Below are 12,500 nucleotides of genomic sequence, written 5' to 3'. Positions count from 1 at the left end.
CAATTAAGCTGTATGTTTACACATTTACTGTAGTGGTAAGTAAATTTCGCAGTGAATCACAACAATACATGAATTGCAATGCATGGTGCATATTTGGGGCTGGCACCTTGCACGGGTAAAGCATAAATGCAATTTTGCAGTGTGCACTTGTGTGCTGTGTCACAGTGACAATGAGTGTTGGAGTTTCCCAGTTGGGCTTTCTTCGCTTTCTTTAAATACCCACCACTAGCTGAACCCCCACCCAGCACCCCCCACCCTGGACTGAAACCCAACCCCTCCCCCCCCCCCTTCCCAGGGCTCCCGGGGGTCCTGGGGAGCTAAGACTTCTCTTCCTGAGTGCAACAGGACACATAAACAAACAAGAATTGGCAAAAGTTCAAAAATCCACAGCACAGCTTTCTAGGCGCAGGAGTGCTCAATACTTCAAAAGAAAGAAGTTTACCGCACACTTGTTTGACTTTTTGGTCATTTATTCAGAGCAATTTCACTCTCTTTCGTTCTTCTGAAACAATAATTCTTTTGAAATAAGAATTAGCCTCTTGCTGCAGATGGGCCCATTGATGGGCCTATTCACTCTTTGCTGAAAATACTCATCTAGATCATAATAACAGTGACGTGACAATGCAGGTAGTCTTAGGTAACCGATTAAGAGTTGGTCATAACCAGTTTAGTGGCAATAAGGTTATGAAAGAGGCTCTGTGTTAATTAAAGACAAGATAGCCACATAGTTTCCCTGAAGCTCCTCTCCAGTTCCCCACTACACATAGTTCCCTTCTGGTTCCTCGATAGTTCCCCACTACACGTAGTTCCCTCCTGGTTCCTCACTAGTTCCTCCTGCCCTTGCAGACACAACATGCTGCCCGGTCAGCGGGGGACGGGAGACGGCCGAGGGAGCAGAGCCCAGACCTGAGACCTGATATCCACACGCACGGCTGCCATATCACACACACACACACACACACACACACTGCCGGCCGTCCTGCCTCTGCCTGCTCCCCTCTGCTCCGCTGCCCCCGAGGGCTCAGTGCAAATCTCTCCAAACATCAGGAACAAAGCCGGCCCTCTCCCGTGCTGATGCGATCCACGTGTAGCAGCGGCAGCGCCCGGCGCCCCGAGCAGACGGCTAACCCCCACAGAGAACCCTGGGGGGCATGGAGGGGGGTGTGGAGTGGAGCACAGGGGTGGGGAGGACAGGAGGGTGAGGGTGGGGTGTAGTGTAGGGGGTGGGGGTGGTGGTGGTCCAGGGGAGCGTGGGGATGGATGGACAGGAGGGTGAGGATGGGGAAGGATAGCAGTAGAGGCTGAGGTGGCATCGGGGTAGGGGTGAGGGATGTGTGCTGGGTGGGGTAGGGGGTGGTATTATGATGGGGTGAAGGTGGGGGTGGTGAGTGGTTTAGCTTGAGTCTCTGTAGCGCTCATAGGAGGCAGATTTGGTCACAGCAGTATCCCCTGTGTGTGTGTGTGTGTGTGTATGTGTGTGTGTTTGGTCACGGCAGAATCCCCCTTTTATTGCTGGAATACACAAGGTTGTACATATGTGGTAAAGCCTCGTTCACACACGCCGCTGCAAGTTACTCGCTCAGCGAGTTAAGTCAATAGAATGCCTATGTGTTCCAGTGAGACGAGGAGGTGAGTAGGCGAGGAGTGTACAAGCTATGCGATGTGGGGGGACTCCGAGTTGAAAATATTTTAATTTCGAGCGAGGTGAGTAAGAGAGTAACCAATTGGAATCCAGAGTTTGGTACTTGTCGCTTTTGCATTGGCAGTTAAAGCCGCGGGAACGTTTAGCGAACGTTCCATGAGTGAGTGGCGAGTCTACAGGCGAGAAGCGAGTATTGTGTATGAGCATGGCTTTGCAGCAGCAGATCTCTGGCAGAATTCTATTCCGTCTTTTAGGACGCTGGGTGGAGATGGTTGTGAGATTATGGGGCAGGTGGGGATGCTGTGGGATGGTGGTCATGGATATTATGGGCTGTTGTGCAGATGGAGGGGGTGGAAATAGAAATCATGGGATGGTTTTGATACAGAGTGGAGATGGTGTTTGGGTGTGGTGTTTGGGAGGTGGAGGTGGAGTGACTGGGGGAATAGACCGGCCGCAACGAGATTCAAGCGACAGAGAATCGCTGCTGTGCAGCAAGAGTGATACGAGCGATAGAAGCGACTAGAGTATGTCCGTTAAAAGCAGAATGCAAGCATTCTAACATTCCAATTGGCTATCCAATCGTCATAGCTAATTTGAAAAACATTGGCTGCAGCTCAACTACAAACTGTCGCTCTAGTCGCGCGAATAGCCTCTAGTTGCCCGAATCGCTTTTGTTCCGCGACTCAATACAAAGTCAATTGCTTCCGTTGCTGGACTCGCTCATATTGCGCTTGGTCTATTCGTACCTTGTGAGGGGTGGAAGTGGTGGGATGGATATCATGGGATGGTTGTGAGGAGGTTCTGAGGGCTGTGGTGGAGCTGTGGGAGGCTGTGTGCTCTCCAGGTAACCTGCAGCCCTCCGCAGAGATGTAGGGGTGCAGATGGAGAGGAGTGAGTGGAGATGGAAATGATGGGATGGTTTTGATGGAAATTACAGGATGGTTGTGAGGGGGTTGTGATGGGTGGAGATGGAAATGATGGGATGGTTTTGATGGAAATTACAGGATGGTTGTGAGGGGGTTGTGATGGGTGTGGTGGAGCTGTAGGAGGCCGTGTGCTCCGCAGGTACCCTGCAGACCTCCGCATGGTGGATATTATGGGGTGGTTGCCGTAGGAGGCCGTGGGCTCTTCAGTAACCTGCAGCCCTCCGCATGCCAGCACGGCAAGACACAGCACATGAAGGAGTATCAAGTGCACAGCACGGCTACACAGCACATGAAAATAACAAAAACTAAGAGGTGTGTTTGCGTGTGTGTGCGTGTGTGTATGGAGTACAGCACACTCTACACAGTATGTGAAGGGGTATCGAGTACAGTGCTGCTGCTCTCTTCTCTTCTCTTTTCTGCTCTTCGCTTCTTTTCTCCTCTCTTCCCTTCCTTTTCTCCTCTCCTCTTCTCTCCTCTTCTCTTCTCTTTTCAGGGTTTTGTTCCTCTTTTCCCCCTTTACTTTTTTTAAGCCGCTGCTTTGAAGTTCTGGACGCTTTTTTTAGTTTCTTCTTCTGAGACAATTTTCAGATGCAGCTTTCACACACAGACACACAGACACACACAGACACACACACACACACACACACTCAGAAATCGGTGAAATGGCCACTGATTTTTGGGCATAATGAACTTTGAAAAGCGTTTAGACTGTGTGTGTGTGTGTGTGTGTGTGTGTGTGTGTGTGTGTGTGTGTGTGTGTGTGTGTGTGTGTGTGTGTGTGTGTGTGTGTGTGTGTGTGTTGGAAAAAAAACATAATGAGCTTTGAAAAGCGTTTCTGCTTTACATCGCTGCGGTTGTTAGGTAAGAACAGAACAGAACGAGACGCAGGGCAAGGCAGCAGAAACCGCGGCGGTGTGTGTGTGTTTGTGTGTGTGTCTGAGAGGAAGTGTGTGTGTGTGTGTGTGTGTGTGTGTGTGTGTGTGTGTGTGTGTGTGTGCGCGTGCGGGCATGTGCGTATGTGCTGTGTGTGTGTGTGTGTGTGTGTGTGTGTGTGTGTGTGTGTGTGTGTGTGTGTGTGTGTGTGTGTGTGTGTGTGTGTGTGTGTGTGTGTGTGTGTTTGTGCATGCGTGCAACGGTCGTGGCCTGAAGCACAAGGGCATCTGGTCTCCGCACACTCTTGGAAGTGACGTTTGCACCCACACACACAGACACATTCACAGATACACAGACACGCACGCACGCACGCCCGCACGCACGCCCGCACGCACGCCCGCACGCACGCGCGCACGCGCGCGCACGCACGCCCGCACACACACACACACGCAGCTTGGCTGGGCTAAAGCAACCTCTCTGAAGCCACTAACACTAAATGGTAGGAAACAACTAGATTGCATTTCCTCACAGAAAATGCTGGAGTCTTCTGTTGTCCAGTCTTGCACTTTAAATGTCTGTATGAGCAATGTCTACGTCCATACTGTCTATGTCCATGTATGAGTACTGTCTATGTCTATACTGTCTATGTCCTTACCTAGATTAGTCTATGTCTGCATGGGAGAGCAAGAAACGCAATTTCAAATTCTTTGTATGACCAGTGCATGTAAAGAAATTGACAATAAACTTGACTTGACTTGACTTGACTTGAGTATGCTTGCCCGTCTTGCATTCGTTGCCCTTCATGCATGCCTTGCCTTTCATGCATGAATTGCCCTTCATGCATATGCTGCCCTTCATGCGTACACTGCATACAGTTAACCATCTATACATGAGCTAACTTCCTGTTTGGTATGTATCATATTGGCAAAAACACATTTTCACTAATGTTAGCGCCCCCCATTGACCGTATTATACTGAATTTGTCAGGTACCCTCTGGGTGTCCTGGAGATCATGTGTGAGAAATTTCGTTAAGATCTGTCAAGGCGTTGCTGAGATATGAGCTAACTTCCTGTTTGGACGGTGCGTTTGTCTTTGTTGTCAATTTTGATTGGCTGCTGTGTGCCGATGCTTTCAGCTATTGCTCTGTAAATTTCAGCATAGGTGCAGAATAGTCCAATGGTGGTCTGTTATAAATTGTAGGACGAGCAAACAAAAATTGTGGGCGGAGCTTCATTTTTATTGATTTTTGAATATGTCAAAATGGCAGGAAATTTATGATGGTAAATATGACATCAAAGTATGCGTTGGATTCAGCTTGACCCAAGGATTTCAGCAATACCAAGCGTTTGATGAATTGAGGTCAATACGGGCCAATATCGTCAAAAACACGTTTTTGCTTATTGTAGCGCCCCCTAGTGGTGTATTTACACGAAAATTGTTTTGTCTCCTCTGGGGAAAGTCTTGATGATGTATATAAAGTTGGGTTCTGATACAAGTAGCCATTGCCGAGATATAAGCTCACTTCCTGTTTGGCGTCTTCGCCGCCAAATTTGATTGGCTCCTGTTTGAAGACGGTTGAATCAATTGTTCCAGAATTTTTAGAATTGATGTATCTCAGTCCAAAGATGCCCTCACAAAATTTTCGTGATGATCGGTCAACAATTGTGGCCGTGGCATCATTTTTATTGATTTTTACAAAATTCAAAATGGCGGAAAAACTTTCCCAGGCGGAAAATGACGTCATAGGGTGCATTGGATTCGGCTTGGTCCAAGGATTCCAGCGATAAGGTTCAAAAGTTACAGCATGTAATGTACTTGCGCCTTTGACCTGCTGGTGGCGCTACAGAGTTCGAGGTACCCCCGTGAAAAATACAAAACCTGGTCGTCTGACCGAGCCGAACGTTTCGGTATTTGAACGGATTTTCTACCTCGAGCGGTTCTTCAAAACGAATGGATCGTAGACGGAAGGAGAAAATTAATAATAATAAAAAGAAACGGGGGAATAACAATAGTATGCTTGCCGCATGGCAAGCATACTAATAACAGTCATGCTCCTTACAGACAGCAGGAGAGGAGAGGAGAGGAGGGAGAGGAGGGAGAGGAGGAAAGGACAGGACAGGAGAGGAGAGGAGAGGAGAGGAGGAAATGAGAGGAGAGCAGAAGAGGAGAGGAGAGGAGAGGAGAGGAGAGGAGAGGAGAGTAGAGGAGAGGAGTGGAGAGGAGAGAAGAGGAGAGGAGGAGTGGAGAGGAGACAAGAGAGGAGAGGGAGGTAAAGAGCACAAGCAGAGAGGGGAGCAGGAGACGCGATGCCACAGCTCAAACAGTAGAGAGAGGAGCAGGAGGGAGTCAGAGGGGAGGAAGGGGAGTAAACGGCACGACTCGGACAAGCAGAACAGCTAAGACTAATGTCAGCCTGATCAAATCACAACACCCACTCAGTACCAAAGGAAGCCAAACCGAAACAGTGGATTGTATTATGCCATTTCTGTATCCCCATGCATTACGTACTCTGTGCTAAAGTTTGCCTTGTGGAGCTGTGTGTGTATCACTTGCTTATATCTCATTGGGGCTGTGTGTGTATCACTGCTTAAGGTCAGATTAGACTTCTGCAACTGCGCTCGTCAAAAGTCGCGTGGGAGTGGCCACGAACCAACATTGTATTCATGCATCTGCAAGTTATGCGAGGTCCGAGGTCTCGTCGCGAGATACATTTGAAATTACGCGATTATTTTCACTGCATTGTAAGCACTGCGGTCATTATTTAGCAATGTTGCTTTCTAGCCCTGTTAGCTAGGTATTTTCACACAAATTGCAAAGGCAATGCACTGGTATCATTATTTGACATACCCAGTCTGTTTTTCACGAGCAGAAAATGCAAGCATGTAAAGACAGTTGATTCTGCCGATGTGTGTTTACATTCTGTGGAGGAAATTACGGTAGTAAAACCGCAGGCATTGTGCCACGAGTGTTCAACTGATGCATTGTTTGTTACTTAGCTTGTAGCTTCGTGTATTTACACACATTTACACACAAGGCATTAATATAGTTTTTAACAGTATACAGCTCTGCTCTCGCAAACTACTGGCATTGCGCTGCCTGCCACAAGAACAGAACAAGGAAGTGGCGAGACGACCAATCATAGCGCCTTTTTGTCTGCGTCCTCCGCGTCCGTCCGACGGATAGTTAGAATTTTTTCGAGGCGCTCAACAACGGGCGCAGAGCCTCTGCGAGGGGGGCGTGGACTCGCACCGACAGAAGACGGAAGGACGCAGAGGCTCTGCGTCCGAAGCATAAATCTAGCTTTATATTGCCTTAGAGCTGTGTGTGTGTGTGTGTGTGTGTGTGTGTGTGTGTGTGTGTGTGTGTGTGTGTGTGTGTGTGTGTGTGTGTGTGTGTGTGTGTGTCACTGTTTATGGAGCTGTGTGTGTGTGTGTGTATCACTGCTTATGGAGCTGTGATATCACTGCTGCTTATATCTAATTTCTGCATGTTTATATGTGTGCTACAGTGATTGCTGTTACACATATTAACTCTGCCCGCATAGTAAACTGCCCACATAGTAAACTCTGCTGTTATACAGATAGTGAACTAGTAAACTCTGCCCACATAGTGAACTGCTCACATGGTAAACTCTGTCTTGGTGCTGCTGTTATACATATAGTAAACAGTCCACAAAGTAAACTCTGCCTTGATGCTGTTCTACACATAGTAAACTGCCCACGTAGTAAACTGCCCACATAGTAAACTCTGCCTTGATGCAGCGGAGGGAGACAGACTACAGTACTCTAGCTAAGGTGTGTGTGTGTGTGTGTGTGTGTGTGTGTGTGTGTGTGTGTGTGTGTGTGTGTGTGTGTGTGTGTGTGTGTGTGTGTGTGTGTGTGTGTGCATGCATGCGTGTGTGTGTGTGTGTGTCGAGGGGTCGGAACTCAGCAGTGGCCATGAGTGTTGATTTAATCCATTCAAGCCTTTGAAAAGGGAACCGCATGACCATACACTGCACGCAACACACAGAACACACCATGTAGCACAGCACAGCACACTACCACAGCACAGCATAGCACACCACAGCACACTACCACAGCACAGCATAGCACACCACAGCACACTACCACAGCATGGCACACTACCACAGCACAGCATAGCACACCACAGCACACTACCACAGCATGGCACACTACCACAGAACAGCACACTACCACAGCAAAATACACTACCACAGAACAGCACAGCACAGCACAGCAACACAGAACAGCACAGCACAGCAACACAGAACAGCACACTACCACAGCACACTACCACAGAACAGCACAGCACACAACGACAGCACACTACCACAGCACACTACCAACGCACAACACACTAACACAGCACACTACCAACGCACAGCACACTACCACAGCATGGCACAGCAGACTACCACTGAACAACAACACAGCATGGTACACTACCACAGAACAACACAGCACAGCACACTACCACACTACCACAGCACAGCACACTACCACAGAACAACACAGCACAGCACACTACCACACTACCACACTACCACACTACCGTACAGCACAGCACAGCACAGCACAGCACAGCACAGCACAGCACAGCACAGCACAGCACAGCACAGCACAGCACACTACAGCACAGCACAGCACAGCACAGCACAGCACAGCACAGCACAGCACAGCACACTACAGCACAGCACAGCACAGCACAGCACAGCACAGCACAGCACAGCACAGCACAGCACAGCACAGCACACTACACCACAGCACAGCACAACACAACACTCTCACAGCACACTTGAGAAAGGCACCAAATTCCATACTGCTTCAGGGACTGTAACCGATACACTGTAATATCTGCAAGTCATTTTACATAGAAGCGTCAGCTAAAGGGGGATTCAGAGTCGCGCGTTCACGGAGGTTCTGCACAGAGAAGCAGCCACCGCGCCCCCCTGTGCAGCGACAAAACGACCCCTGGCTGCAGTACACGCATGTTTCTCCCAGGCTGAAATGTCCGTGAGCTGAGCTATGCTTGAAGACGGTGATTGGTCAATGCGCTTACGGCAGTCCGGGGGGAACTCAGCCCTGATAGGTCAGTTGTGTTCTATTCTTCTACCCTACCGCGGAGGTTTGAAGGAAAACGAAAAACACGATGCAGTTGACTTGGCAGGAAATCACTGGAGTTTACTTGACAGGGAGAAGAGAAACTGTTTTTTATTTCAGTAGTACAACTTCCAAAAAATCAATTAGAAATATCCATAAAAGGCCATCATGGAAATGATATGTTTGTAGTGTGGTAGTAGCAAAGAAGCCTCTTTGTTCTTTTGTAGTGTGGCAGCTAGCTCATTAAAACAGGGTTCGCTAATGTCCTGTAGAGTTTGAATGGGTTTGGCTGACAGTTGCTAAGCTAGCTGTTAATTAGATAGGCTATCTATTGTATTTAAAAATGGCTTTTGTTTCATTTAACCACCTCAACTGTAAAACATGAATAAAGAGAGAATCTTGTATGCTATCATCCATGTCTAATTACGCCACAACTTTTTAAATTAACAGCAAGAAGCCTCTTTGTTGATTTGTAGTGTGGCTAGCTAGCTTCTAAAACAGGGTTCGCTAATGTCCTGTAGAGTTTGAATGTGTTTGGCTGACAGTTGCTAAGCTAGCTGTTAATATGGCCATTAGATGTATTGTATTTAAAAACGGCTTTTGTTTGGCATTTTAACCACCTGAACTGTAAAACATGAATAAAGAGAGAATCTTGTATGCTATCATTCATGTCTAATTACGCCACAACTTTTTAAATTAATAGCAAGAAGCCTCTTTGTTAGTGGTAGAATTACGTTTCAGGTGGCTAGTCAACTAGCTTTGAGTTTGTAATGACTGATTTAGCTGGCTAGCTACTACTAGGCCCCAGGTGTGAATGGCCATTCATGCTATCTATTGTCTTTTAAAATGGCGTTTGTCTTGCATTTAATCTCATGTAATACTTGGTATTAACAGAAACTGATGTTGTACCATCTAATTATGCCCCAACTTTTAGAAGTAGGCTACTAGTGGAATATTACGTTTTACATAGCCAGCTGGTTAGCTTTGTGATTCATTCTAGGGACTGGGCTCAACTGAATGAGTTAGTTCGCCCCCTGTTGTCACGGAGGTGAATTGACGTCATTAAAATCTCAGCGGGAAAAAAACACCACGCCCTTTCCTGCATGCGCATGCAGGGCGACTATGAGGAATACACATCCCGCTGACAGTACGTCCATGCTGTACCCCAAGTCAGCACAGCATGACTATGTATCAGCTAAGTGTAATGTGGCAGCACAGCACAACCCAGCACTGCAGAAGGCAGCCCATGGCTATGAACAGCAGAAGTCAGCCCAGGGTTATGAGCATGATTTATGGGCAGGTGATTGAGTAAAGCAGATCTAGACAGCCAAAAGAAAGTAAAGGCGCTATCGTAATGTATTACATTTAGCAAGCGTGTTAGTACTATATCACATTTAGTCTTGGCTGTGTGTGAAATCAAGCTGAGCGTCGTAAAGTTGTGTTGTGATTAGAGTGTGAGTGAGGCAGATGAACGCTGCTATACACGCTGACCATGGCCATATTTCACATGGACGACTGACGGGCCGTCGAGACGGAGGACCAGAACACTGGGGCTAGTGTTCTAGAACTGCTGTTCCCATGGTTACTGTTGCTGCTACCTGCATTCTGCCGCGATGCCACTGTCCTCGTGCGTCTGGTTATGACGAGTTGTCAGTGGAATCTAATTAGCCTTGTTAGCCTCGTTAGTCGCAGCCACAGTAGCCACCTTCATGCGGAGCTGCGGAGAGCACATTAGCACTGGTCATCTGACACACACACACACACACACACACACACACACACACACACACACACACACACACACACACACACACACACACACACACACACACACAGGTCATCTGCCTCCTGCCACAAACACGCATGCATGCACACACGCACACACATACTGGTCATCTGCTTCCGGACAGAGACACACAAACACACACACACACACACACACACACACACACACACACACACACACACACACACACACACACACACACACACACACACACACACACACACACACACACACACACACACACACACACACACACACACAGATTCACACACACACACACACACACACACACACACACACACACACACACACACGCGCGCGCGCGCGCGCGCGCGGCCGCGATGGTCAGTGCTCAGGCACAGAGGGGCCAATCATGGCGGAGTAGGGTTGGCTATGGGTTAGGGTTGGGTTAGGGGAGAGGCCATGGAGGTAGTATAAGAACTGGAGAGAGTGAATAAGTCCCGCCTCCAGCCATTTCAATGGGAAATGCTAGGCTAGTGAATTCAGCCAAAATTTAACGCATTTTTCAGCTTCAAAGATGGAGTCGTTTCCGCCGACAGTTTACTCAGCCAATTACGTGCCACGTTATTGTCTGACTTACGGTTAATCAGAAAGCTATATGGAAGACGGGCATTGGATGCATGGAGGTGCCCAACCACAGACCTGTAAAGGTTGCGCACCCACCAATCATCATGAGCGAAGTGGATGTCGGAAATGCGAAAATGGTGATTTGCTAATCGGCGAAGCTAACCAGCCAAATCCTGCCCCCTTGGGAGAGGCAGTCGCGGTGGCCTAGTGTTGGGGCTGGGTTGAGGTTGGGTAGGAGCCTAAAGTTGGCTGAGGAATAGGGGAGGGGTTAGGGAGGGACAGTTGTGGTCGCCTAGGTTGGCTGAAGGTTAGGGTTGGGTTATGGATGGGTTAAGGATGGATTAGGGGAAGATTATGGATGGGTAGAGGCCTAAGGTTAGGGACGAGCCTGCCCTGTCCCCATTCCGATCCAGACTCCCACTCTTTCCATATCTTCCTCTTTTCACTCTTTATTACTCTATCAATCTTTCTCTACATATCCCTCTCTAAATTTGTCCTCTTCTCACATTCCTTTTTTTTTTTTTACCAATCTCTCCATCCTCCTCTTCCTCTCTACACCCCCCCCCTCCCCCCCCACACACACACACTCTCTCTCTCTCTCTGCTTGGTCTCTCCATCCCCTTCTTTCTTCCATTTTCTCTCTCTCTCTCTCTCTCTCTCTCTCTCTCTCTCTCTCTCTCTCTCTCTCTCTCTCTCTCTTCCTATGTCCCTCCCGCTGCCCCTCGTCTCTCTCTATCCCCCTCTTCTCTCCTCTCCTCCTCTCTCTATACCCAGTCCTCTTCTCTTCTCTCCTCTCTCTATCCCCCTCTCCTCTCCTCTCCTCTCTGGTGTTTGTGTTGGCTCTTCACCTCATCATCCGATCTCTCTGCAGTGTGTGTGTCTGTGACTGTGTGTGATCTCTCCGCAGCGCTGGCAGTTTTTCCACATCTTAATTATTTTCCTGCCTGTTATCAGTGTTTTATTTTATAGGTGATTAATTCCACAATGAGGAACAGCGATAGTGAACAGTGTTGGTGTGTATAAATGTACAAAAGGAGGAAAGAATTTAAGCTGCGAGTAAAATCCTGGAGAAGTGATACTGTGAGGAGATATATATAAGTGAGGCAATGAACATTTCTCAAGCTCAGAAATCCATGCATACAATAAACAACCAAATACCCACCAGGACGAGCACAATGCTGCACCACTGTCTTTCTGTGTGTGTGTTTGTGTGTGTGTGTGTGTGTGTGTGTGTGTGTGTGTGTGTGTGTGTGTGTGTGTGTGTGTGTGTGTGTGTGTGTGTGTGTGTGTGTGTGTGTGTGTGTGTGTGTGTGTGTGTGTGTGTGTGTGTGAGCATACCTGAGTGGTGTTGCACATGTCCAGCTTCTCTGCGGCTGACGTCAGCTGCTTCGACATCCCTGTGGCCCGTCATTGCCTTAACACGCGCACACGCACACGCACACACACACACATATTAAGATCAGTTCTAGTTGTATCTTATTAAATACATGTATTTAAACAGCAAATGTGTGTGTGTGTGTATGTGCGTGCATGTGAGAGAGAGAGTCTACATGTATGTGTGTGTGTGTGTGTGTGTGTGTGT

General features: G+C 48.1%; 1 protein-coding gene across 1 annotated transcript in view; it reads right to left on the bottom strand.

Annotated features, from left to right (window-relative positions):
* Positions 1–12,500, bottom strand: part of lrriq1 (leucine-rich repeats and IQ motif containing 1) — a 133,608-nt gene that overhangs the window by 35,898 nt on the left and 85,210 nt on the right. The window contains exon 27 of the mRNA XM_063214361.1: positions 12,257–12,332. Coding sequence (XP_063070431.1) covers positions 12,257–12,332 — 76 coding nt within the window. The remainder of the gene's footprint in view (positions 1–12,256; positions 12,333–12,500) is intronic.

This window comes from Engraulis encrasicolus, chromosome 13 (genome assembly GCF_034702125.1).
Source record: "Engraulis encrasicolus isolate BLACKSEA-1 chromosome 13, IST_EnEncr_1.0, whole genome shotgun sequence".
Classification (NCBI taxonomy): Eukaryota; Metazoa; Chordata; class Actinopteri; order Clupeiformes; family Engraulidae; genus Engraulis; species Engraulis encrasicolus.
Note: the sequence above shows the minus strand (reverse complement) of the source record. Positions and strands in the feature narration are given on the sequence as shown.